The following is a 26,387-nucleotide window of genomic DNA, read 5'->3' as shown; positions in this document are numbered from 1 at the left end:
CCTCTCTCACCGCACATTGAATGAGTCTTGGAAAAACATTTCCTTGAGAAGGCAGAGGCAAGGAGGCAATCTCTGAAGGGCAGGCTGTCATTTTCCATGTCCTTATCAGGAAGAAGAGAAGGAAAAGTAGTCAGTGCTCCCTCCCTGCAGCCCTTCCTTCAGGAAGGGGGCTTTACAGCCGTCCTTCACGACAGCTGGGCGCGCAGGCCAGCGACCCAGGGCTCTTTGCTCAGCTAGCCTGACTCTATTCCATGTGATGGAGCTGGGTGAGTTCAGCCAAAAGAAAGTGGCAGATAAGGGTTTCTGGACACCCCTCTTTAAGAATTTTTCAGGAGCCTTTTCAGATGGAACAAGATGCTTTAAGGACGTGAAAACAGGTAGAAGAGGAATTATTGAAAGAACTGTGGGAGAGGCTGCTAAAAGGGAAAAGAACTACCCTGGGGGCAGTGAGCGCTCCATCACTGCAGGGGTTCAAGCAGAGGCCAGGGGCTTTGCTGAGGTGGGGACATGTACATGGTAGGAAAGAAACTCAGGGATCATTAAGGCCAGCACAACCTGAGAGTCTGTGGTTGTGGACAGAGGGAGGTGGGAGATGGAATGGAATGGGATGAAACTGGTGGCATCTTCACCGCAGGCCTGGACTGCGCTGGCCTTTTCCTGCCCCCATGCTGGGCCTCAGCTCTCCCCTCCGCCCCATTCTGTCTTGGCTCTAGTGCCCTGGGACCACCAACTTCACTATTTCTTTTCCTTTTTCAAACAACTCCTAGCTTCCCTACCCCTGCCCTAATGTGCCCTGCTTGTAGCTAGGTGACAGTCTTGGACAATGGGCCACGCTGGGGCTGACTGTTACCTTTCTCAGGTAATAGGATGCTATCACATGGGTACAAAGCCCTTACCCCTGAAGCAGTGGGTCTCAAACATTAGTGGGCCTCAGAATAGGCTGCAGGGCTTGTGAAAAACACTCCCACCTGAGTTTCTCATTCAGTAAGGTCTGGCATGGTGCCCAGGGATTTGCATATCTAACAAGTTCCCAGGTATTACTGATGCTACTGGTCTGAGGACCACACTTTGAGAACCACTGCTCTAGATGATCTATAAGGCCTATAACTTTAGGTCCAAGGCTATAGATATAGACAAACCCATGTTGGAATCCCAGCTATTCCATTTATGAGCTGTGGGATGATTGGCAATTTACCTAACACCTCTGTGCTTCTATTACCTGCTCTGTAACATACTGATGGTACTACTTTCAAAGAGTTATTGGGAGGATTGAAGATGGTGATTAGCTTAGACAGTGTTGGGGACATTCTAAGTATGCAAATACTCAATAAATGTTAGCAATTTTTATTATCAGAATAAAACAGTGGGCATTTCAGATACCCTGTGTCCACCTCCATAGGCTAGTGGTGTCAGAGCAGAGAAAGGCATGTGTTCTCCTCCAGTTGTGTGCCAGGTGCTGGGCCAGTCCCATGTTATTCTTTACCCATCTGCTCTGTGCTAGAAGGATGGGGATTCATCATCAATAGGGTTTTGTGGTCAGGGGCCAGCCACACATTCTGAGTGACTAGCCCTTGGTGTGACTCTGCAGAAGCCTGCCTGATAGGAACCAGCTCGAGTGTAGGACCCAAGAATTAGAGGAGGGTCATCTACGATCTCTTGTCACATTTCTGTTGGAGTCCCAGAGCCCTTCTCTCTCACCACTCGTATCGTGTGGTCCCTGGACTGACAGTTATAATGATAGAACCGCAGTTCTAAGTCTCCTGCTGCAAAGTCTCAGAACCAAGTGGGGAAATCTAGGGGCGACTTCACATGGCCCCAGGCTGCTCTGAGTGTTCCTGAAGGGAAACTACATACCAGATTCTACTTCGCGGGAGACATAGCTTGAGGTGGGTTACTTGGGATAGTAGCCGGAGAAATGCTTCACCCAAAGGCTTCTGTAGTCAAATGTGGGAAGTGCTCCATTTCCAGTTCCTAGTTGGAGCTCCAAGATGCTTGCTTGCATATTTAAACCTCCCAGAAGTCCTGCAGTTGAGAAGACACGTGTAAGATCGTTGAATGTAGTCAACTTGGTTTACCATCAGTTAATTTTGGGAAACTAGTTCTAGAAATTTACAGTTTTCCAGGTACCTTCATAGGTAGTACCTCACCTGATTTTCAAAACAACCCTAAGACGTAAGTATAATCATACCTGTTTTATACAAGATGAGGCTGAGGTGCTGAGAGGTTTATAACTTGACCCAGGTCACAGATCTATTTAAAAACAATCTATAGTTGCTTGACCTGAGAAAAAAATTTGGTGCATTTGATGGAATTTTATTTGTGGTAACAAAAATCATTAAAACCAAACAAAAATGAAAAACTAGCAAAAACAAATAAACAAAAAAACCCCACTAAGTGGGAATGGTACCTATTATTTGCCAAAACTCTTTCAGTGGAGTATATTTATATTATATATTGATCTTAGGTTCACGTGATTATGACGTCATCACACAGACAGAACAGCACGGGTTAAAAATGTAGATTCTGCAGCTAAACAGAGTTTAAATCCAAGCAATGTCACTTACCAGCTCTGACATTGGGTGAGCTACTTAACTTTTCTGTCCTGCTTCCCCCTTTCTAAGGTGTAATTTTCAAGCCTACATCATAGGTTATGATGATGATTCAATGAGATTTTACATGTAGACTTCTTAGAATGGTACCTGGCACATAGAAATTCCCTTATGAAAGCATTAATTATTGTTGCTGCTATTGCTTTTGTTAATAATACTGTTATTATGTAAAGTCCACTTGTCTTGAGAACCCATGAGAGTAGATTTGGATAGCAGCCAATAAGATCTAAGACCTAGCTTGGACCTCTCATTAAACACCTGTGCAACTTTGGACAACTCACTTAACCTCTCTGTGCCTCAATGTCCTCTTGGAAATCATGCCAGCCAGCCATTTTAGTTCACAGAAGAGTTACCTGGATAACTGATGTAAAGTGCTTTGATAAACATAAAACCAAGTCACCTTGAATTCTCAATATCCACATTTGACTGGAGCATGACCAGAAAGGAAACTGTGAAAGGGAGTTGGTTCGGGAGAACCTCTCTACTAGTTAATGCCCTGCACTGCCGAGGCTGTTTGATCAACAGCAGCAGTGATTGTGACCAGCATGATTTCATGGGCCCGCATGGAAGCCAAAAGCGAGTCATTAGTGGCACTGGGAGTTTTCCTTTGCTAAACAATGGTGCCCTCATTCTGGGATTTCCTGGGCTGTCCTCTGTTGACGTTGGAATAGAGGGGTGATTGTGTACACACACACTCTCTCAGCGGGTGCATCTCAGACATCTGTTTCCTCCTGTTTGCCCTCATCTCAGGCCCTGTGTAGTGGATCCAGAGGTCCAGTTCCATCCTCACCCCAGGGGCACTCATCATAGTCCCCCTTTCCTGGGCTGGGGGAAGGAGGACCCCTGAGGGTAGCTTGTGTACACTGCTTGGTGTATGTGTGTGTTTGGTGTGTGTGTGTGTGTGTGTGTACAGCAATTTCCTGGGAGATCAGGATGCCTAACAAAAGTGGAATCAATTTATCTACTGCTTTTGTTCCTAGGGGGAAAAAAAAAACACCATTGGGAAATAATATTTAGCCTACTTCTAGGGCATTTGTGTTCCTTTAATTGCTCAGTCATATAACTTTTCTGTGAAAAACGACAGTACTCCTTAGAGCAAAGTTTATTAGGGAGGCGCTCAATTCCTCAACAGTTCCCAGGGAGCGTAGACCACAGCCCCTTGGGAAAGACGATGCCTTTTAAATTGCTAACCTTAATCCCCGGTGACCAGAACTGGCCCCGAATGAAAGGGCTGATCCCACAGGGAAAATAAAATAAACAAAACCACACTACCCTCTCCCTCACCAAACCACAACCACCGAAAAACCAAACAAAGTAAAACCCCACAACCCAGTGCGACCCAGTGAGAATTTGAGGGCAGCTCTGTTCCAAACTGTTTCTCTGAATCATTCAGAGGCAAAACCAGAACAGAGGACAAAAATTAGAAACCATTTAACTTTTTAAAGTGCTTTGACAATGACTGTCCATATTTCTGGGCCCACAGTTCTGTGGCAGAATTTTTTTCCAACTTTTTTTTTGCCTTAAATCATTTATTTTATTTCACCTTATGTGAACCCCTAACCCAAATGTGTGGACTAGACAAGTCTAAAACAAGTCTTTAAGCCACTTCTGGAAAAGTCTGCTGGTCCCCACATCCTGACACCTCACTGGGGTTAGAGCTGGAGGTGGTGCGCCTCTGAGGGTGGGAGTTGGAGAGAGGCCTGACCGGGTGGAGGCCCTTCAAAGGAGGGGTCAGAGGTCACCCAAAGATTGTGCAATTTCAACCCTTATCTGCCTCATGGAGGCGGTGGGAGGGGGAGAGGCTGGAGGAGGAGCCCCCAGGCCTGAGGTGTTGAGTAGAGCAAATAAATACCAGAGGCACCTGGCAACCCTCACATACGAGAAGCCTGCTCTTCCGAGATGTGTCCTCTGTTGCTTGGGACCAGTTCGGCTGCCTTGTATAAGTCAAAACCTCTTGCCCTGCAGCTTTGAAGTTAGTCTTTAATCCCTCATTCATTCATCCTGAAATTTATTTTTTACCCTACACCCCTTCTATGTTTGGCAGTGTCTGGGCGGCTGTAGAGAGAAATAAGGTATAATCTTTGCTCTCAAAAAGCTCTCCTAGCAATGTTTAAAAGGAAATATCAAATGCCCAGATTCTCAGCAAATAAGAGGCCCTTCAGTCTGTTGAGTCACCATGAATTTTCTGATTGCTTCCCGAGGGCCTCCCTGATACACCCTCACTCCCAGTGTTTCCAGCCTCTCAATACAATTGGGCTTATTTTCAGTCCATTTTGCATGTTACAGTGGAATGAGCTGTATTCAGGGATTCTCCTGGAAAAGTGGGTGGGGGGTACTGGGTGATTTTTCAGCCTTCTATAGCCCTGACATTCTGAATTTGTTAACTGTGTTTAATTATACCAATGATAAGCTAAGTATCAGTCTGCGTGTACAAAGATGAATAAGATAGAGCACCTGTTTCTAAGCCATTTATAATCTAGTGGTAATAATATTATCAATACTAAGACCCACAACAGGAAATGGAATATGCCAGCTGCCAACTACAAGAGAAGATGGACTATAAGAAAGGCCATCAAGAAGATAGAAACAAAATATTGGGGACCACAAACGAGGGCGTAAATAGTTCTGATGGAAGGGTGGGATTGAAGAGAAGTTCACCAACCAAGTTAGTTTGCCTCTGGGTCAACAGGGTTATCATTCAGCAGAGACGGAAGGAAAAGCGCTTCCAAGCTGAGGGAACAGCCTGGACAAAGGCGTGAAGGTGTGACGGTGCATGGCCTGGTCCAGGGAGAGAGCAGCCCACAGGGACAATGGGAGGGGTGGTGGGGGACCCTGTCCCACTCAGAAATTCTCTACCGCCATCTGACCCCCATCACTGGAAGGAAGAAAGTAAATTGTGTGGGGAGCCAGGGGGCGACCAGTTAAACCCTGTTCCGGGAACACACTAAAGGCAGTGGCGTTTTGTATGTGCGCTGGGAGATGCCTTTACATAATTCTTTATCTTAAGAAAAAAGAAAAGGAGGTGGGAGGCGGGGAGAGAAATCCCTTGCTGGCCCAGCCAGCCCTGCCCTTTCTAGGGGCATATTCACTCATTTGTAGGCTAGTCACTGTGCCCTTGTGTCTGCCCTCCTGAAAGCCCTTCATCTTACTTTCAAACCCTCTGGTGGATCTCCTTGGACCCCCAGCAGACCCCAATGTTACCAGTTTGGCAGGGGGCTCACTGTCCTTTAAGGCTGGTAGAGGGGAGATGGCATCTTCTATGCTCAGGCTCTCCTTGCTGCTGGCTTTCAGTAAGAGATTTTTCTTCTCCAGGAAGGATTAGTGCTGTTCTTAAGGTTGATGCTCAAGTCCTGAAGAACCTGCCAGCTATGTACTTCCTCGAGCCTTTTATTTTAACTGTTATACATCTTCCTTCAAGATCTCAGGGCCCTTCCAGAGTGGGAAGGAGACTTACAATAAGTCTTAAAGCCCCTTGTAAAAATGTCTGCTCATAGATCGTCCTCATTATCCCAGGGATGGCATTTCCAGGAATTCATTTCCTGTATATAATTTGACAATAACACAGACACTGCAGAGATAGGGGGTCAGGCAGGCTGATCTGTTTGGTGGCTTCCGAGCTGGTTGAACAGAGCCAATCACTCTCCGTCTCTGAGCCTTTATCTGCAAAATAAGGAAAAACACTTTTCTTAGCATGGCTGTGATGAGTAAGCAAAAGTTGCCCTGTGCCATGCTTAATAGCCACTAATATGACTAAGATTTTCATTTGACAGGTGATGCTAATTTCTTCTGTACCATTTTCCTATTCAAGCCCAGTTATTTGGTGGGGAAATAGTGGATTCCCCATGTCAAGCTAACTAGCTTATCCTTCCCTCGGGAGTGGCACACTGCTTCTGATCTTCCCTTTTGTCAGCCTTGTACCACATAGAAGCTGACATCTCCCCAGTCAGCCTCATCTGTGGGTGGAAAGGCACCAGCCCACATTCAAGCCTGTTGAGAGAGCCCATTTTGTCTGCTGTTCCCCGGGCCGGCCCCCACAGTGTCTGAACTTTCCCCTATTAGTCACTGCTTTGGCTGGAAGAGTGGAAGACCCCTGTTAAACTGAAATCCGTTATCTGGGAAACGCATTAAGCCATTAACAGCTGGACACAAATTAGTTTATCAGACAGGGGCTGGACTTGCAGGATTTAGGAGTGAAAAGGAGTTTCACAGATCATCAGTTTATAGGTGAGGGAAGGAAAGTTCATGGAGGAGCAGGTCTTTGGGATTAAAGCCTCAAACCCTGCTTTCTGGCCCGATTCTCCTCCCCTCCTCATTCTGCCTTGAGCAAGATGAACACTCCTGCTTTCATTCAGGAGATATTTATCACGTGTCTACTGAAGCTGGGCAAGTGCAAAAAATTCAGAGAAGTTGAGAGGAGGGAAGACAGACATGGGAATAAGCGAGTGCTGGAAGATGTGGGATGGATCTCTTGGATGCCAGCGATGAAAAGGTCTAGAACATAGGATGCTGTCAGCAAAGGGCAGATCCATCCTCTGGGGGGTCAGCACCACCAGGGGTTGCCCAATACAGGGCCTGGAGCCTGATCTTGTGGCTACCATGAGAATACAAGAGAGGTCACACTCAGGGAGCTGGGCTAAGCTGAGGGTGAGGGATGGGGGTGTCACTCCCTACAAGGGTCAGTGCTGAATTTTCAGGCCCAGGGGATAGGTCAGAAGGCCATGAGCTGAAAAAAGAGGCCAACAACTGGCAAGAACCAGATCACACTTCAGGGAAAACCTTCACAAACCTTGTTCCCACCAGCTTTGTCCTATGTGGTCCACACAGAAAGGGGCTGATCTCTCCCTTAATTCATGGAAGATTACAGCAATGAGAGGAGGAAGAAGAAAGGTGCTGAGAGAGGCAGCTTGGTGAATGAGAAACAGTTCTCCAATGTGTAGGAGGTTTTAAGGAGCCACTTCTATTCCTGAAGATCTACAGGGTCCTGCTACCTGCTGGGGTGAACGCACAGCTGTTACCCCTTGGAGCCACTCCCTGCATCCAGGGATCCATGATGACGTTAGTCTGCTTTTCCCAGCACCTTCCCTCACTCATGTCCTTACTCTCTATCCCCTGCCTGATTCAACAGCCTTCCAGCTGGTCTCCCTCTCTCCAGCCACTGCCTTATCAAAACTGTCCTCTTGCTATTACTAGAGAGGTCCTCCTAAAACGGGGATCTAATCAAATCACTCCCCTGTTTTATAAGAATTCAGGGTAGAATCCCTTTTAAAGGGACCCAGGCTGCTCCAGCCTAACAGATCACTCCACTTCCTGCCACTTCATCTCTACATCTGGACCACCCAGAACCTGCCATGCTTTTTCACTTCTCTGCACCCTAGAACATGCTGTTCCACCTTCCTGGGAGGCATCCCATCTCTTGTCCAGCCTGCCTTCATCTTCCAGATGCAGGCCATTGTAACCTCCATGAAGTTCTTCCATGCTTCCCAGTCTTGTCCATAGCTTTTTTCTTTCTGCCCCAGCTGCCCACTATTCATCCCTGTTTTGAAGCAGCTGTCTCATTGCACTGCAACTGGTGGTGTATGTTTTCATCTTCCAGTAGACTGTGTGTGCATGGTAGGTACACACACACACATACAGAGAGAGGGGGAGAGAGAGAGAGAGAGAGAGAGAGAGAGAGAGAGAGAGAGAGAGAGGGATTCCTCTTTGATTCTCAATACCCAACTCAGAGTCAGGTAAGGGCATCATGGTAGATGATCAAGGAGTGTTTGCTAAGCGAGCTAGCATACCTGTGGTCTGAAGAGTGTGAGCTCTGAAAGGCAAGGCCACAGGATTTATTCCCTTTAATTAAAGTTGAGGCAGGTGTCCTCTCAACTCCACCCTGCAAATTCCTCCTTGCACCTTGCATCTTTGACCAACAAAGATTTTTGACTGGGAACCAAATATTCATTCAATGACTTCCTGGGATGTGTCATTTTTTAATGTTCTGGATATCCTAGAGAATGTGATAAGCTGAGAGGTGCTTCCCAAGAAAATGCATAATGCCCAGTCTCATGGCATTTTCTCACATCCAGAAGGTTTCTGGGCTCCGTATCCTCCCACCCAGCTCTAAGAATCGCCTGGCTTAAAATAGCTGCAATAGAGAGCTTGTGTTTTGCTCTCTTGGCCAATAATATTTTGTCAGGCTTTATTTTCAGGAAAAAAAGTTATTTTTGAATCTCATTTTCCAAATACATAAGTGTATTTTAATATGGAATATGCTTTTAAAAATGACACATGCTTTCCGTTTTCTGTTTCTTTAGGACGTGCCCCTTCCCTGGAGGCAGCATAGATGACTTTGTTTCATTCTCCAGAAATATGTCTAGAGATGTACAGAAAAGGGTCTCTTGCAGTCATCCAGTCTAGGTCAGGGCCTCCGGCAGGTTGTGGGATACGCTACCCAGGTCTGGCTTTGTCCTCATTGTAAAGGAAGCTGCATGAACTTAGAGTAGGACAGTTATCAACAGTTTTCATTTGGAAACATTTACTGAGCTCCCACCCCATACCACACACTGTTCCAGGCACTTGAGGACACCTTGGGGGAACAAAATAGACAAAGTCAGAAACTAGAATACAAGTTAGCTAAGTTCACACAGTGAGGAGAACAAGGAAGGAATGACAACAGTAATGGGCTAGAGAAGGTTGCTACATGAAAAGTCAAAAGTCCCTCAGGAGGTGACATGAAAATGAGACCACGGGCAGCTCTAGGGGAAACAGTGATCTAGAGAGAGGGACTGTCAGGTGCAAAGGTCCTGAGGTGGGAAGGATTTCCATGTGTTTGAGAAAAAGAAAGAAGGCTACTGCTGCTGGAGCCCTGAAGGAGAGAGTGGGAGATGAAGTTATAGGCCATAGAAAAAGAGTTGGGATTTTTCAACTATGAAGGGAAACCAAATCCTGAAAGGTTTAGTCAGGTAGCTGGGTCAAATGGGCATGTTTTAAAGATCACTTTAAAAAGACCAGGACCCATTCTATCACCTCCCCTCATTTTGAACAGTTTTGACTACTGAAATGAATGTGTAATAAGGCAACTGCATGAGTTCTCATTATAGCTCTCTATCCGCAGGGTCAGTGCAGCCCCAATCAGATACAGCCCCCAGGTCTTGGTGACATCTTGCCTTGGGGAGCTGAGACTTTGCAGGATACTGAAGGTTGCTACGGAGCCCTGGAGTGTCGCTTGCCAGATTAGGGGATGCTGGACCCAGGCCAAAGGTTGGGCAGGAAGGCGAAGAGGTGCCCAGCCCTCGAGAGTGTCAGAGGAAGGCACAGGGTGGACAGGACAGGTCCCGAGAAAGAGCCGCCTGTGGCCAGTGGGGAAGGCAGAAGAGGAAACAAAAGCCACATAGCTTCTTCCCCTGTCCGCTGGTTGTCACCTCCACACCGCTACCTCCCCACGTCCTTTTAGCGGCTGCAGCAGCCAGGTGTGTTTGAAAATACTGGAGCTCAGTCCTTCACGTAGCAGGAAATAAATATAGCTGGGGGAGCTGCATGTGAGCCGGGGCGGGGTGTGTGTGTATGTGTGGCGGGGCGGGGGTGTCCATCTCGCCGTCAATTCCAGCTGCTCCAAGGGGCCGCGGACCTGAAGTGGCCAATGGCAGACAACTTGGGTGAGTTCAGTGCAGAAGGAAAATGCAAACCTTGCTGAGCACATGTGGGGAGGGGCGTGGGCTGTGTCTGGGCCCAGGACCCACGAGGACCTGGAAGCCACGGACTGCGCTCCCGCAGCCCCAACTCGCCCCCTCCCCCGCCCCATCAGACCTCCCCTATTTCTGCCTAAGCCTGCCCCGCCTACCCATGCCCTCCCCGAAAGAGTTAAGTTCCTCCCCCCTCCAACCTCTTTTGCCCCTTCCGCCTCATCCTCCCACCCCACGCCGTGGCAAGCTGGTCAGTTGTTGCGCTGAGGGCCAAGCCGGGCGGCCGGCGGGCCGGCGAGGGGGCGGAGAGTCCGCCGGCCCGGACCCCCCTCCGCCGCGGCCCCAGCGGCCCCCGCGCTACGAAGCGCGGGCGCTCGGACGCAGGGGGAGTTGTTTGATTTGGCGGAGGCGTGGAGGCCGGCGGGGAGCGAGCGAGGGAGGCACGAGAGCCGGGCAGCGCGAGCGCCGGGCTTCTGGGGAGGGTCCCCGCGCGCGACAGCAGCTTCTGGCGGGGGTGAGGCGGCCCCGGGCTCCAGGGATGCCCGGAGGGGTCGGGGGCAGAGAGGCGACTCCGGACCAGACGGCCCGACCTGCCGGGGCGCGCGGGCAGGTGCTTCACCCCCCTACCCCCGTTTTTCCCCCTTTTCCTCTCCCCCTTCCCTCCTCGCCTTGAAGTAAGATGAGCGTGATGCTGTGGCGTTGGGACCAGAATAACACCACCATGAAGCTGGTAAGAGTGGGTTGCAGCCCTCACTCCCGGGGCACTGCTCTACTTTTTATTCCTCACCCCAACCCCCATCCCCATTAGGAATTGCCTCCCATGATGGAAAGCCCCTGAAGTGAGTTCCGTACTTGGTATTTCCCTTATTGTTTTGAAAATAGATTTCAGGTTTTTTTTTTTCTTTTAATCTGGAAAGTGGATGTGCGTTTGTGCTTGTGAGCTATTGAAGGCGGCTGGGAATGGGCTGCATTATCTCCAGACCCTGCCACCTACGAATTCCTGGGGCTCTCTTGGGTTGCACGCTGGGGATTGTCTCCTGCGCGTTGATCGGAGTTCTCAGTGCGGGTTCCCGGTCTGCATGGGCTGCCCCACCCCACTCCCATTGTGTTTTGATAGTTTCGGATGCATGCGGGGGTTGATCTCTATTGCAGTTTGGCTTGTTCGGGGGAAACAAACGTGAGCCCAGTTTGTATATGCGCTGCGACCTCTTCTCCAGCCTCTTACAATGCCTTAATTTTCTTTCAAGCTTGTAGGAACCATCTAGGCGGCAGGTACTTTTTCCCTCCTCCGATTTCAAAAATAACCGCCCATCACTCCTGGGGCGGCTGAGGGGAGCCTCGTTTTCCTCTCTGCCCCAGGAAGCCTGAATTGTTTCTCCATCACAAGGAGAAAATGTGATCATAAGGCTCTTCTCTGGGTTTTGCTTTTGTAATTTGTTTTTTATCTGATGGTTTCAGCTGGCGGAGACCTTAATTCTCCATTGAAGTCAGCCAGTGCTGTGGCCAAGACAGTTGCTCCTTTGGATGTCAGCTTCCTTCTCAGTAATATGGGGCAAGTTTTCACCTTGTAGAGCTGGTGTGAGGATCAGAAATCATATTTGTAGGTTTCCTGGCGCAAAGTAAGGACTCAATAAGGAATGGGTGTTTATTAATAAACTGGAATTAATACTTATTGGGGTGAACTCTCCAAAGATGTTACCCCCCAAAAAGTCATAGCAGCTGCATTGGGTACCAAGATGGTAAATCAACGTAAGCTGGTTCTTCGTATAATGAACTTATTTGTTGGAAAAATGGCACCTTGCTTTTCATACTTCTTGTGTTATGTTTGGCCTGCCTAACTTTAAGCTACTATTTTACAACTTCATTTAATGTGCTGTAACATTAGCAGACGTTATGCACCTTTGCTGCACTATGTCAGGATTCCAGTTCCCTAATCCTTTCCTGGAATCTTTCTCCGACCAGACTGTTGTGGGAGAGCCCGGAGTTTCACACATTTTCTCTCCACGCTACACCTGAGATGCCATTCTAAGATACAGAATAGAAAAGTGGAGTCCTGCTCTGGACTGGGTAGCATCAGGCAGCCAGACCTAAATGCTCTCAAGAAGGAAAAGAGTTATTTCCCTGGTGGGGAAAATGTATGGCATCCCAGGAGACAAGTTCTAGAGCTTGGTGGCAGGTGGCTATGGTAAGGTCTGGGATGTCCTCACTGCTCCAGTGTAGCTGCCCTTTTAGCCTATGGAGGGAGCTTTCCCCAACATGAGTCAAAGGTCAGCCTTTATTGGGTCTGTCTGGGTCTTTAGATTTGAGTCTCAGTTTTCAGCTACCTTCGGTGAGGACCACCCAAGGTAGTTGTGATCCCCAAAGTACCTGCTGGGCCAGGTGGGGGAGGGGGCTGCAGGAGCTCAAACAACCTGGAGGCACTGGGGGAGGCAGCAGCTACTCTCCTGGGCACCCCACTGGCCCCTTGCCCCAGGCAGGAAAAGTCAATGCCTGCATCTTGACATTCATATGGTCCCTACTATCCTCAAGGATGGGTCTCAGCTTTCTGCAGAATCCTAGAAACTACAGACACATCATTAGTTGACACCTTTTTGTTTCATCATTTGCTGATTGATTACCAGTTTGTTGTGTGTTGACTCTGGGTAGAGCTCTTTCGTGGTGGGAGGCTGTGCTTGCAAAAAAGGCTCTGCTTTCAGATGATTCTCAGTTTGAATTCCAATCTTGCCTCTCCCTGATCTCCAAATCAGTCTTCCTCATCTGTAAAAGAGGCTTTTACAGTCCTCTTTCCCAAGGTGTGAAAAGATGAAATGCGAATATAGAAACAAGGTCCTGCACAGAGTCTGAAATATGGGTGTCTAATAATGGGGACAACAATTGTTATTGTATTTTTTTTTCTTCAACAGTCAATGAGACATATCTCTGTCCTCCTCTCCATTGTGCTGTTGGGTGAATGGTTTTTTCTCCCAATGAGTTTGGGGAAAACAAACCTTTCTTACCTTTGGGTCATTAGTGGTCCTCAGTAGGAAGGAGCTCTTCTGGGAACATCTTAGAAGTCAATTGTGTGTGACTAACCATCCCAGAATGGGGCCTGGGGCCTGAGGTGCAGGCCTGAACTTTTATCACTGATGCAGTTCAATGAACATGAAGTCAGTGAACCCACAGCTGGAAAATTCACGTTCTGACTGAATAGTGGAATCAAAGGTTTTGCTTCATGTTCTATTTTAAGGTTAATTGGATCAAAACAAAGCCAAGAGTAATTAGAGGCAAAACTTGCATCTTTCTGTGTTATCTCTGCAGGGGAGTGTCAGAAAGGCACCTGCCCACAGAGGGTAGAAGGCAGTGGCTGGTAAATCCTTCTCTGTCCAAATCTGATCCGACAGGGTCATGGGACCTTTGATGAAGGTGAGAGGCGGTGACTGCTCAGGCCTAAAGCAACTACTGGGAGGGGGTGAGCAGGGGGCACAGCCCTAGAGCATGATGTGGGTGGTTCTGACATCCTTATCACCGCTCCCTTCAGTTCCCTTCTTTCAGATAATTTCAGCTTGGGCAGGGCAAGGAGAAACAATGAGGCCACTTCTGGAGCAGCTTGTATCCCCTGAGAAGTGGCAGAGCCAAAGACTAGGGAGAGGAAAAAGCAGCGGGGGAGGCCACCCTTGCAGCCCGTCCCCGGGCCCAGAGGTAGGTGCTCCAGCTAGAGAGACCCACAGTCACAGCTCCGTTCAGGAACTACTAGCCCTGTGACCTGGGGCCAGTTGCGTAGCCTCTTCTAGCCTTGGTTGGCTCCTCTGCAAATAGGTGCCATGCTGCCTCACAGAGTTACCATGAAAATTAGAAAAAAGTGTGCATCAGGCTTTGAGCTCAGCGTCCAGCAATGAGTTGACAGGCAGCAGATGGTTGCTCCTGTGATTGCCAAATGCTCCAGTAGCGTGTGCAGGTCTCTGTGCACAGAGAAAACACTCAAGAGAAGCATTCCCAGTGTTAACAGGGCTCAGTTCTTGGGGGGAGATACCAGGGGTTTTCTTGATCTTTACTTTTCCTTATATTTTAGATTTTGTACAATGACCATACATTACATTTATCATTAAGGAAGTATAGAAAATAGTGCTAAAATAATCTTATAATTAGTGTTAATCATATTAATAGCTAACATGTATTGATCCTTTACTTTGAGCTGTAGTCCATGTCATCACCATAACCCTAAGAAGGAAAAACTATCATTATCCCTATTATTCAGATAAGGAAATTAAAGCTCAGAGAGGTAAGCGACTTGCCTAAGATTCCAGGGTTAGTAACTTGTAGAATGTCTGCTTTGTCGGATGGCAAAAAGTTTAAGGCTGTGGCTTAAACTGCTTTATCATGAAACCATGCATGTGTCCTGGAGAGCGGCAGGGGCTTCTGCTGAGCTAGGGATGCATGCATGTGCTGTGTACAGGCCTGTGCTCACCACTGGTGTTTCTCTCTGCAGGTTGCCATGCCCTATTATCATCTTTGGTCAAGGAGATGCTGTGAGCGAGGTAGAGAGGAAAGGAAACACAGTGAATGGAGCTGGGTTGGGTCATTGCCCTTCAGTGTCCTGGTAAACACTTACGGGGCCCTTCCTCAAAATGAGGGAGAAAGTGGCTCTGAATGAAGAATAATTGAGAATAATGATGGTGAGGGAATGTGCCTCTGACCTTTGACCTTTCCCCAGAGAGGCATTGGTCACAGGCCCCCAGGCCAGCCCACAGCCAGGCTAACAAGCAGATTTAAAGAGGTCAGTGGGTTAAAGGGCCCTGTCTGCCTTTCTGCAGTTATATTGGTCCCTCCAGAGGCAAGGATGCTGTGGGCACTGCAGCGCCCATAAGCGACCATGTTCTGTGTCGAAAATCAATGGTCCTCCAGCTCTTACTTGTCTTTCTGTACATAGACTGATTCTTGTCTCAACAACTTTTGCTTTTTTTCTGGATAAAGCTCGTTGACCACTCACCTGAAGGTACTCCTGTCTTCTGCTGGAAAATGTCAGTAATTTCCACTTTCAGAAACTTCTAGAACTTTCCCCTGCTTCCACTAATTGTAACCGGAATAGATTTTACCATTCCCAGGTACTGAAATCATCATGTCCATTTTCTATTAATTCCAAAAATCTCCAGAGCAAGAAACTCCATCCTTTCCTGGAGAAACCAGGCTGAAATATACAGGAACATTTCCATATGCAGTTCTGCTGTGGGTAATGAGCCATCATAACCGTGATATACTTTTCAGAATTGAAACCAGAGCAAGTAAGGATGGTTTTGACTTTGGTTAATTACTGGGAAACTAAAGAAATGAACATTGGGAGGGGAGGAAAGTAAAACCCCCAAATTAGTAAATGACTTCTGTAGGGTAACATTTTGAGGTAACATGTTTTCCTTAATTTTTGTGTTAATATGGATATAGAGATTTATAATTGGTCCCGCTGGTGACCCAACAGTGCTCTCATTACTTATGCTAGTGTTTTTGTGTGGAGCCAGCAAAAATTTTTAAAAAAAAATTTTTTTTTTCTTGGTTTTGTTTCTGGTTTCTGTCATAAAATGCCAGTCACCTAGAAGGCATGTGACCAAGTTTTTTCCCAGCATATCTAGGCTCCGAGGATATATGGACCAGACTGCCATTGTCCACCCAGCTACTAGCCTAGGGCTCCTGGTTGGGTGACACAGGAGCTATTCCAAGCATTGTTCCTTTTGACTCAGATGTTGCAGAAGTGCTGGCTATGATGTTATAGGAGCAGCAGCCAGGGAGGTGGCGAGGCCGTGAAAAGAGGCAAGGGGTTGAAATGAGTTGACAGATGTTATTTAAACAGGGTAATAAGGTGTGATGGAGATGTTTGGGATGGCTGGGAGGTAGGAGAGAATGGTCCTTCCCACCACAGATACTAATTACTTCCATACATAACTCTGTGGTGTGGGACAAGGTTTAGCCAGTGTTACATGTTATCTCTGCCGTAGTGAGAAAAGGGCTTGTGCTCACAGGGAGCATGATAGGACCTGAAACACAAACAAATCTATGGGAAGGAAGGTGCTTTAAACAGGGATTTGTCAGCTCAAGTCTGTGCCCTGGGCTTAAGAGGGTGTGTATCTGTAGAGGGTCCAGGGGAATCTTAGTCCCCAGTTATGACTCCTGCCAGCTTCTCTGGCCTTGTTACTGATGTGAAGTTTCAGGATATAGACTGCCCACTACGTCACTTTCATGGTAGGAAACCTCTTGTGAGATCCTCCTTACTAACGAAAGAAGCTCGCTCCTCGAGTGAAACTCGCTCCTCCACGGCATTCAGGGCCCTCCAGATGACAGCAGTGTTTTAAATTTTACTGTGCAGGGCTTCCAGATAGAAGCTGTTTGTTCTTATTAGTATGGTCAGCTCTGTGATTTTTCCGCTTTCACTGCTTCCTCAGACTAAGTGCTTCTTCCATCTGCCCATGTACTATCCCATCTTCCAAAGCTCACAGCAAGTCTCCTTTCTTCTAAGAAGCCCTATCTGACCATACCCTCTTCAGGCATCTCTGGCAGGCTGTAGTGCTAACCCGCTTTTGACCCCGTACTCCCCTGAATTCTTATGCTGCTTGTGTGTATGCCGTGTCTCTGCTACCAGACTTAGAGTGGTGGTTGGGGGTGTAGATGATCAGCCTCAGTTCCCTCCCAGCTCTGCCACCAATAGTCTGTGTGCCCTTGAACAGTAGTACTTCATCTCTCTGAGGCTCCGTTTCTTCATCTATAAAATGATGAGGATAACCGTTTCAAACCTGGGGGTGTTTGATAAAATATATGGATTTCGAGCAGCACTGAGCACATAGTAAGTGCTCAATAAATGTTAGCTATTGTTCCAACAATAGTGATGCATTCATTTATTCAATAAACATTTATCAAACATCTCCTCCAAATCGGGGGATGCACTAGTAAACAGAAAGCCATTTTTGCCTGCATGGAGCTTATATTTTAGTGGAGGAAACAGATGATAAGCAAAGTGTGTATATATATATATATATATATACATTTTTTAAATTGAACTACAGTGGATTTACAATGTAGCATTAGTTTCTGGTGTACAGCATAGTGATTCAGTTATACTATATGTATTCTTTTTCAAAATCTTTTTCATTATAGGTTATTACAGGGTATTGCATGTAGGTCTCTGTGCTCTACAGTAGGACCTTATTGTTTATCTGTTTTATATATGGTAGTTAGTATCTGCTAATCCCAGACTCCTGAGTTATCCCTCCCCGACTCCTTCCCTCTTTGGTAATCCTAAATTTATTTTCTGTGTCTGTGAGTCTGTTTCTGTTTTGTAAATAAGTTCATTTGTGTCATTTCTTTAGATTCCACATATAAGTAATATCATATGGTATTTGTCTTTCTCTGTCTGACTTACTTCACCTAGTATGATAATCACTAGGTCCGTCCACGTTGCTGCAAGTGGCATTGTTAAGCAAAATATATATTTTTATGTTGATGGGTGCTATGGAGAAAAATACAGCAAAGTAATAAGGATAGGGAGGCTGGGAGAGGTCTCTCTTTACTGTAGAGTGATGAAGTGGGACTTCACTGCAAATGTGACATGGTTGTGGTAATTATTATCATTATTATCACCCCTCAGGGAGGCATTATAAATAGACAACTGTATAATTTATTATCCCAGCCGGGATACTCCTGAGAGTGAAAGGGGAGCTGTGAATAACTGCACGGGGACCCAGGTGTGAATCAGTCCCGTCCTGGGCAAGGTGAGATGCCTTCCTACTTATACTGGGTTATTCCAGATACTGAGATGGGCTAAAATGTAGTGTCATGTCAGACAGGCCTGGTTTAAATCCTGGGTTCTGCCACCTTCTAGTTGCAAGATCTTGGACAGATCATTTAACCTCTTTGCCCCTCAGTTTCCTCCTATGTTGTGCATTCCTAAGAGGGATCTTGTGAGAATTAAGTGAGGTGATGCAAGTCAAGTATTCAGGGCAGAACCTGACACCTCGTAAGCAGTCAGTAAAAACTGATTACCGTTATCATCACCAGATCAAGGGCACAGGTTGTTCTTTTTCGTATCTCTCACTGTGCCTGGGAAGGGGGTGAGGATATGCCAGGTGGATTAATGGTAGGGTTGGAAATGTAGCTGAGCAGTGGACTTGGGAGATGAGCTGACTCAATCTGCCAAGTAGTTGCTTCCATCCCTATTCATAGAGTGTTAAGATTCACACAGTGTTTGGATGCAGGACTCAAAGGCCGGTTAGGGGACTTTGTGCCGGGACAGCCACAGGAGGAGTTGGACAGTGGAGCTCAGGGCTAACAGTCTTGGGACGTTAGTTCAGGAGGAGGCCCCATGACTAGTGGCCCCACAACAATCTGCTTCCACCATTGTGGAACCCTGCCATATCCCATTACCTGGTACTTGGGACCCAGAGAAATGAAAGGACCTGCCCAAGGCCTCATGGCTTGTGACCAGTTTTAAGACATCTGCCATTACTTGTCCCACAGACTGGTGCAACAAAGCCCAAAAAGAGAAGAGAGAGCAGTTAGAATTCCACCTGGAAAAGCCATGTTTCTTTGGAAATGGGCCTCAGATGACGTAACCCTGCCATATCCCATTACCTGGTACTTGGCTAATCTTTGTATGAAACCTGTTTCGGTGAAACTTGAGCCTGGAGAAGCCAACTAAAGTATATTATTTTCTCACTTTTGAATGCCTCCTAGACTTGGGCTAACATTTAATCTAAAGTGTAAGGTGATATTTCCTGAGATAGCAATGAGTTCATGTTTTGAAATTAAATGAACTGAGTTTATTGCGTCGGTTGGCTTTTTCTTTTTTTTTAAGTGCTAACTGCAGTAGTAAATGTTCCCTCCACAGAGTAATGTCTGGCTGCTGTGTGGGGAGGAGTGGGGAACTACAGACATGGTAGTTTTCAGTCCTCAAAAGCTCTTTCACTGCCTCTCTGGTTTAGTTCTTATTGCAGATTGAACTCTACTTTGGTTTAAATTTTGAATTTAGTTTGAATTTGAATAAATAGGTTTCCAACCCAGGAGAGCTTTGGGACAACTAGGTTTGTTTTACTTTGTGTTTCCTGAATACATGCTGCATGCCCTCTGCCCTCTCTTCCTCTTAAGTTGCTTGTCACTTGGTAAAGGGTGGCTGCACATCTGCCTTACACCAGGTAAGGAGGAGAAAAGTTCTTGGACAGCAAATTAATCAAAAAAGAAAAAGCATGTATATAATCAGATAATATTAGGAATTTGGAGTTTGGTGCATTATCCTCTTAGTCCCTGGAAGCATTCTGTACTATAAGGATGTGGAGATTAATGTACGGCTGTAGACTTCTTCATGGAGACAATTACATGGTACAGTTTCCAAGATGGTTCAGCTGCTAAGCCCTATTGATTATGTCTCCAGAGTAGCCGTTGTGGGTAGAGAATCCCCTTTCCCACGACTTCGCCTTGCTTTTGGCTTTCCTGGACTCTCTGCGGATGCCCGCTGGACGCCTGCAGTTGAGTCTCCATCTTTGCCTTCCTCAGAACCAGCCCAGCACCTCGCACACATACATGTTCAATCAGTGGAGCAACTCTAAAGTCACCATTTTGGTTTTTCATCATCATGCAGTGTTGAGTCACATCCAGTGTAGGGTTGTTTACTGTAAGGTTAATGCTGTAACTGGAATGAATCCGAGCAGTTGCTGGGCAGGGGTTCCAGGGTTCTCTCTGGGGGTCCCCCATCAGTCTTGGTCCAGGGTGCAGTTTGGGTCCCTCCCAGTAGAGGTCCACTCCAAATTCAATGTTGGCTGAGTGTTTCAGGGTCCTGAAGCTGCTTCAGCTTCAGGTGACTAAGAGAGAGGCTGTTATTCTAGGAGTTTTCCAATGTGGTGGCTCCCGGGTGGCTCCCCAGGCCTGCGGGGCCCAGGGGTATGAGGGGTGTGGATGTGGAACTCCACTGCGCCTCCCCAGGGGCTGATCATTTCCCCATCTCCCCTTCCTTCCCCTCCACCCTCCTTTGCACACACGTGCATAAAGGTAAGACTTTTACCTACCCTTGTTAGAGGAGGGGGTTCTGGCCTGAGACCTGGAGCAAATCACCAGGCCCTTTAAATGGGACTTCAAGTTCTCATGAGGCCCAGTAATGTCAGGCCTTTACTGTGTGTCCCAGGCTGGGAGTTGATGGATTCTGGGGCTTAGCTCATTGCAGTCATGGTTCATTCAAACTGTAGTATACGTGGGGTGTAGCTGTCCTCTGGGAGCCCAGGGCTGTGGGGCCTGATAAAGACCTTCTAATTCTGATATTTGGTGTCACCTTTGCTAGAAGACAAGCTGCAGCTCATGCTGCCTGTCCCTCTTTGAGTTTCACTGGCCCGAGACTGTCAGCTGGAATGATGATGTCTCCTGCTGCAGGTTGTGAACATTTTGCATGTCCCAGGTGCTGTGTTCGGGTCTTGGGAATGCAAAGATGATGGTGACGTCATGGCTTTCCTCCCAGCGTTCCTGTTTTGTTGGGTTTGTCTACATAAAGTGAGCAAAAGCTAAGGTAGTGGCCTGGGAAAGGCATTCTTTGGGTAGGAGTCTGTTTGGGGTGAGCTTGGCAGGGCTAGCCAGCTGGTTGTCAGAGAAGGGGAGTTTAAAGATTTTTGAGGCTTTTATCCTGAGAAAGCTGGGCTGTCGCACTGTCACTGAGTAAAATCAGGATGTCAGGAGGAGGAGCAGGTTGGAGAGAATGGGGAACGGGACATGATGGATTGGTTTGGTAGCGCCATGGTGGAGATTATTTAGAACATTTTTCAAGTTTTATTGACTTATTATCTGAACTGTGGCCCAAATTATGCAAGAAGGATGTGAATGCAACATAGATCAAGGCTGTACCCTAATCCCTCTCCTCTCCCTAGGGACAAAGGCAGGTGGCCTTTATTAACCTAGGTAAGCACCTTTTTGGAATGCCCCTTTAACTCCCCAAATCCAGGCCTCTGACAAATGGTGAAGAACATGATTTAGGCCTGAGTCTAAAGGAAGGCTTCCTGCCTTGTCTCTCATGAATTGGCCACAGGGTGAACCTAACTAGACTCCCCAGTGGAGACACTAAGCAGAGAGAGGAAGAGGGCCAGAGGTGCTTACATCCTGGAAATAGAAGAGACCACGTGGAGCCTGACTCCTGCCTTTAAAGAGTCACCTCACCCACCCCGTAAGAGTACTGGCTCTGCCAGGTCAGATTAGACCAGCATCTCCTGTGGGTGTGTAGAAGGAGGCCAGAAATACTGCTGGTGCTTCCTTCAAAAGACAGAAAATTGGGGCATTTCTGTTCCTCCCCAGCGTGCTTACCTGCTGTCAAGCTCTTAACAGACCAGCTGGGAAGGCCAGGCTAACCCGGAGGGGGACACGCTTCTGCAAATTATTGAGCACGAACTATGTGGCAACCACACAGGCAACAGTGTGCCCAAGAGCTGTGGTCCAAAGCAGGACCTAGTCAACATCCAGAGGCTGTAGATTAAGTGCTGAGGAGACCAGAGGGAGGCAGCTTGTATGGTGCATTGATTTTGGAAATGGAAAGAACTTGGTCCAGATCATTGTGGCCTTGGGAAGGTTAGTTGTTGGAGCCCAGATTTCTCTATCTAGAAGATTGGTGGAATCCTTTCCTCTGAGAGATGTTGAATCTTAAGGAGATACGTATGTGGTAGCAGGATGGCATACGTAGAGAGGTGCCGGTACACAGCAGGTGCTGTGAGCTCAGACACAGCAAGGATGAGGGTCCTTAGCGAAGCCTCCAAAATCTAGGTCTTGGCACTGGGCTTGCAGAATAGGCAGAATTTTGGTCAGGAGAAAGGAAGGATTGCCAAAAGGGTGAGTGGCAAGACTAAAGAGTCTCCTATTTTCTGACCTTTCTTTCTTCATAACTGAGCTAGCAGCAGAGAGGATCATGAATAGGACTCCTGGGTCCTTTGAGCTCAGAGAGAGAAGACCCACACTCTCTCCTCAAGGGAGCCTGGTTGCCAGTCCCATTTTCTACTTTCTCTCTTCTGAGCAGTGTGGTTCCAAGGACAATTTAACATGAATCTTTCCGATTTAATATGTCCCAGATGTGGCGCTAAGTAACCCCTTGAACTACCTCCCTCACTCTTCCCACTTTTGTAAATCAGGCTTCCTCAGCCTCGGCACGGTCTACATTTGGGGCTGGGTGATTATTTAATTTTAATTTACTAGCAGCATCCCTGGCTTCTACCTATGGTAGAATATTTAGTAGCGACCCCCGTTGTGACAGTCAAAATAGCTCCATAAATTTCCAGATGTGCCCTAGGGAGCAAAGTCACGGCTGGTTGAGAACCACAGCAGTCAGTGGTCCTCCATTGACCATTCCTTAGTGGCTCCCTGAGCAATCGTCCTAGAGCCCGCCTTTCCTGCACTCCTTCGTTCTAATAGCAAGCACTTCTGCTTGAACCTCACCGACAGATCTAAAATCTGACCGCTTCTCATTTTCTCATGTCACACCATCATCTTTCTCTCAGAGAACTGCAACTAGTCTCCTCACTAGTCTCTGTAATTTCACGGTTGCACGCTTCCAGACCACTCTCTATACAGCTCCAGAGTGGGGCCCAAAGAGAAATGACACCACCTCACTCTCGTGCCTCAAGTACATTTCAGTGGCTTCCCTTTGCACAAAGAATAAAATCCAGGCTTGTCACCATGACTTAAAAGACCCTGCACCACGTGCCTTGCCTACCTTCTTATCTCTCATGTGTACCTCTTTCGGTTGCTCACACAGTCCTGCCTTGAACTCACCAAGTCTTTCCCACCTAGGGGAGTTCACCTGTGGTTCCCTTGACCTGGAATGCTCTTCTCCCTACGTTTTACCTGATTGTCTCTCTCTCATCCTTTAGGACTCAATCTAAATGGAGATCCTTCATAGAGACTTTCCCTGACCCATTTATCTTATGTAGGTACCCCTTTCAAAATCTCAGTCCCTTGTCTTTTTTTTCCCCTCCATCATATCTATTGCAGTAAGTAATTGGCTGTCTCCTTAATTAGACGGCTGGCCTCCATGAAGGCGAGAGTCATGCTTGACTGCTTTTAAACATATCTCTACTACCAGGCACAAGATAGATGCCCCATATGAGTTGACAAAATGAATGAATTAATCTTATTATCCTTGAGGAAGAGAGATGCCATTACTCTAGTTTAAAATTGGTAACTGTGGACCTCTGGAATTCAACTTCCAATAAAATAAGTAATATACTAGTTTTTTTCTTTGAACATCTCAGGACTGTTAGCACACTGCCTGACAAAGAGTAGCTGTCCAAGGAATAATTGTTGAATGGATAAATGACTCAATCTTATGTAGTAAGAATTCATATAATACATATTATATGAATACATAATGATTAAAATAAGCAGACTTTAAGCAAGTGGTTGAAATTCCAAAGCCATCCTCTGACCTTCTCGAATCTTTATAGGGAAGGTTTGATTCCCATCAGCGCCCCCCACCCCCGCAAGTTCCAAGCCTAAGGCATTGTTGCTATTTTCGGCCATTATTGTTATGTAGTTTTTAGAAGTAGCTGGAATGTACAAATGGCACACTGCCTGGCCCATAGTAGATGTTCAGTACATGTTTGTTGACTTGAATCAAATCACTTAGAAAAAGAGAAGAGGCTTAGGTGGGTTGCTGTACAGGGCAGTGAACTTGGGTCTCATCTTGGAAATGAATTAGTAAATCAACAGGTCATGATTAGAGATAGATTTCATAGCCTCTAAGAATTTACTGTCCGATGGGAGAGATGAAGACTTTGGAGAACTGGACAGCATATAATTACGCTAAACAGCATAGTACTGTTTTGAATATCTTCTGAGTTGCTTTGATTTAGTATTGGGGCTTCCCCCCTCCCTTCTTTCTGGATCAGACTCAGCTGTAAGAAGCATGGAGAAGTCATGAAGATTCTTTACATTCTCAGACTGCTTTCTGGGAATCCTGCAAAGTCCCGACTTCTTCTCTGATTACTCTTCTCATGGCTGAGTTCAAGAGCATTTTGCAAACCCGGACTTTGAATCTGGGAAAATGCTTTATGACCATTTTTATGACCTCAAAGCAACCCTCTAAGGCAAGTTATTTCCCTGTCTTTGCCAAAGGGGAAAAACCAAGGGCCTGGTGAATTGCCCAGGATCTCCCAGGCTCAGATGCTCACTAGTGGGCAGCATTCCTGCTCCCGGCCACATGCCATCTCCTTCCATTAGGCGTGCTTTGGCTGCTTTGGGAAGGGCCTGTCAGCAAGCTCAGCTCACAGTTCCGTGGACTTCATGGTCTTCCTCAGGAAGGAGGAAGGCCCATCTCAGAGAAGCATACACTGTTAGAGCTGTAGGATTTCAGTGCAGAGTCCTGGCCCAAACCAATCCTGTATACCTGTGTTGGTGACATCCAGAGGGGGAGGGTGATTTGCTTGAGGTCACAGCCCAACATCTCCAAACTTCCAGCCCATTGGAGTTTTGATTCCAACACAGCTGTCTCTTATTAGAAAACTGTCCTCAGCACCCATGAGGTTTCATTTTTTTTAGAGGCAAGATAGTGCCTTGAGCAGAGCAAGGACTTTTTTTTTTTTTTTGAGAGGTAGTTAAGGCAATGGTTACAGCAAGGCCTCTGGAGCCAACCTACCTCACTTCCTGTTCTAGCCCACCTGTCCACTGTGTAATCTTGCTTAACCTGTTGGGGCCTCTCTTATCCTCATCTGTGAAGCAGAGTTAATCATAATACCTGCCCATCTGGGGTGTGTTGAGGATTAAATGCATTAGGATGTGTAAAGTTCTCAGAATAATACCTGGCACAGCATAGGGACGATGTAAATGTTGCTCTCATTATTACTGTGTGATCCCATCTGCTGCTTCCTGGCTTTGTGACTCCGGGCAAGTTATTTGACGTCTCTGAGCCTCAGATTCCTCCTCTGTAGGAATAAGCCTGGCCTCGCAGGATTTTTGAATATATCAGAGGTCATACATATGAGGGACCTGCCTATAAATAGGTCATGAGTGACTGACCAGATCTTTTATTGCCTCCAAAGGTGCCTGTGAGCATGTTTGGGAGGCAGCCAGACACCGCGTCTTCTACCAGGCTGGTGCTTACGTTGTTCCTTTCTGTTTCTGTTTACAAAGGGAGGACTGTCAGGGCTGGATCTGCTGCTGCTTCCAGGGAAGAACTGCAGTTCCGATGACTGCCTGACTTAAAAAGAGTATTATTTGTATTTTTTGATTAGTTAAACATTTATTGAGTTCTCACCAGGTGGCAAGCACTGTTCTGTGCCTACACACGCATTATCTCATTTAAGCTGCTCAGTAGCCCTATGACGTAAATGCTTTCATTATCCCCATTTTATACAAAAGGAAACCAAGTCTCAGAAGACAATAACTTAACCCTGAGTCACATCATTAGTGAGAGGGGGAACCACACTATTGAACCCAGATCAGTGGCCTTGAAAAGTCTATACCCTTAACCACTCACCACTCGGAACCATGCCAGGCCTGGTTGCAGATAAGTCCTACCAGGGGTGACATCACTCACACCAACTACACCAGAGAAGGACAAAGCACCTTCCTGGGTTAACCATTACCACCTCACCAGCTGCCAGGTGACAAGAGGCCAAGGCAAAGGACCCACGTCCTGAACTCCTCCCCTTGCCCTCCTGCCCAGCTCCGCACCCTGCACAGACCAATCCGTTGCAGCCTGGGAGCGTGCCCAGCCCGCCAAGCTCCCTTCTTGCCCCAGTGCGGAGCCCAGGGGAGCAGACGCTGGCATGTCAGTTCTCCAGGCCCGGAGCTGGGCAGGAAGAGTTGAGCCTGAGAGCTATTCAGAGATACATCTTAACCTGCAGAAGAGAGAGACCCCATCCCCTTGCTGTTGGTGAATACCCACGGTGACAAGAGTTAGGGTACTGTAGAGTTCTTCCCTCAAAAAGAGTCCACAAGTGAGCACATCTGTGCCTGGTCGCCTTTCTTAAGCCAGGTAAGTGCTTGGGACAAGCTGGGTGGTTGGGTGGGAGCCCAAGGTTATGGCCATCCAGGGGGCAGGAACTCGGGAGCGCGTGGCTGGGCTGAGGGTGGTGGCTGGTAGATGTGGAGAGCACATGGAACTTAGGGTTGACTCATTAGATTTCAGCTCTGCTGTGCA

The 26,387-nt window shown here is 47.1% G+C and overlaps 1 protein-coding gene across 9 annotated transcripts in view; it reads left to right on the top strand.

Annotated features, from left to right (window-relative positions):
• NAV2 (neuron navigator 2) overlaps positions 1-26,387 on the top strand; it is a 690,492-nt gene that overhangs the window by 378,565 nt on the left and 285,540 nt on the right. Inside the window, exon 1 of one of the 9 annotated variants that reach the window (XM_074372246.1) lies at positions 10,547-11,003. The exons of 7 other annotated variants lie outside the window; for them this stretch is intronic. In XM_074372246.1, coding sequence (XP_074228347.1) covers positions 10,953-11,003 — 51 coding nt within the window. In that variant the 5' untranslated portion in view covers positions 10,547-10,952. Of the gene's footprint in view, positions 1-10,546; positions 11,004-25,984; positions 26,223-26,387 lie in introns of those variants that run through there. One more of the 9 variants, XM_074372247.1, reaches the window with a different exon arrangement.

The sequence above is a fragment of the Camelus bactrianus genome, chromosome 10, assembly GCF_048773025.1.
Source record: "Camelus bactrianus isolate YW-2024 breed Bactrian camel chromosome 10, ASM4877302v1, whole genome shotgun sequence".
Taxonomy (NCBI): domain Eukaryota; kingdom Metazoa; phylum Chordata; class Mammalia; order Artiodactyla; family Camelidae; genus Camelus; species Camelus bactrianus.
This window is presented reverse-complemented; position numbering and strand designations above follow the sequence as displayed.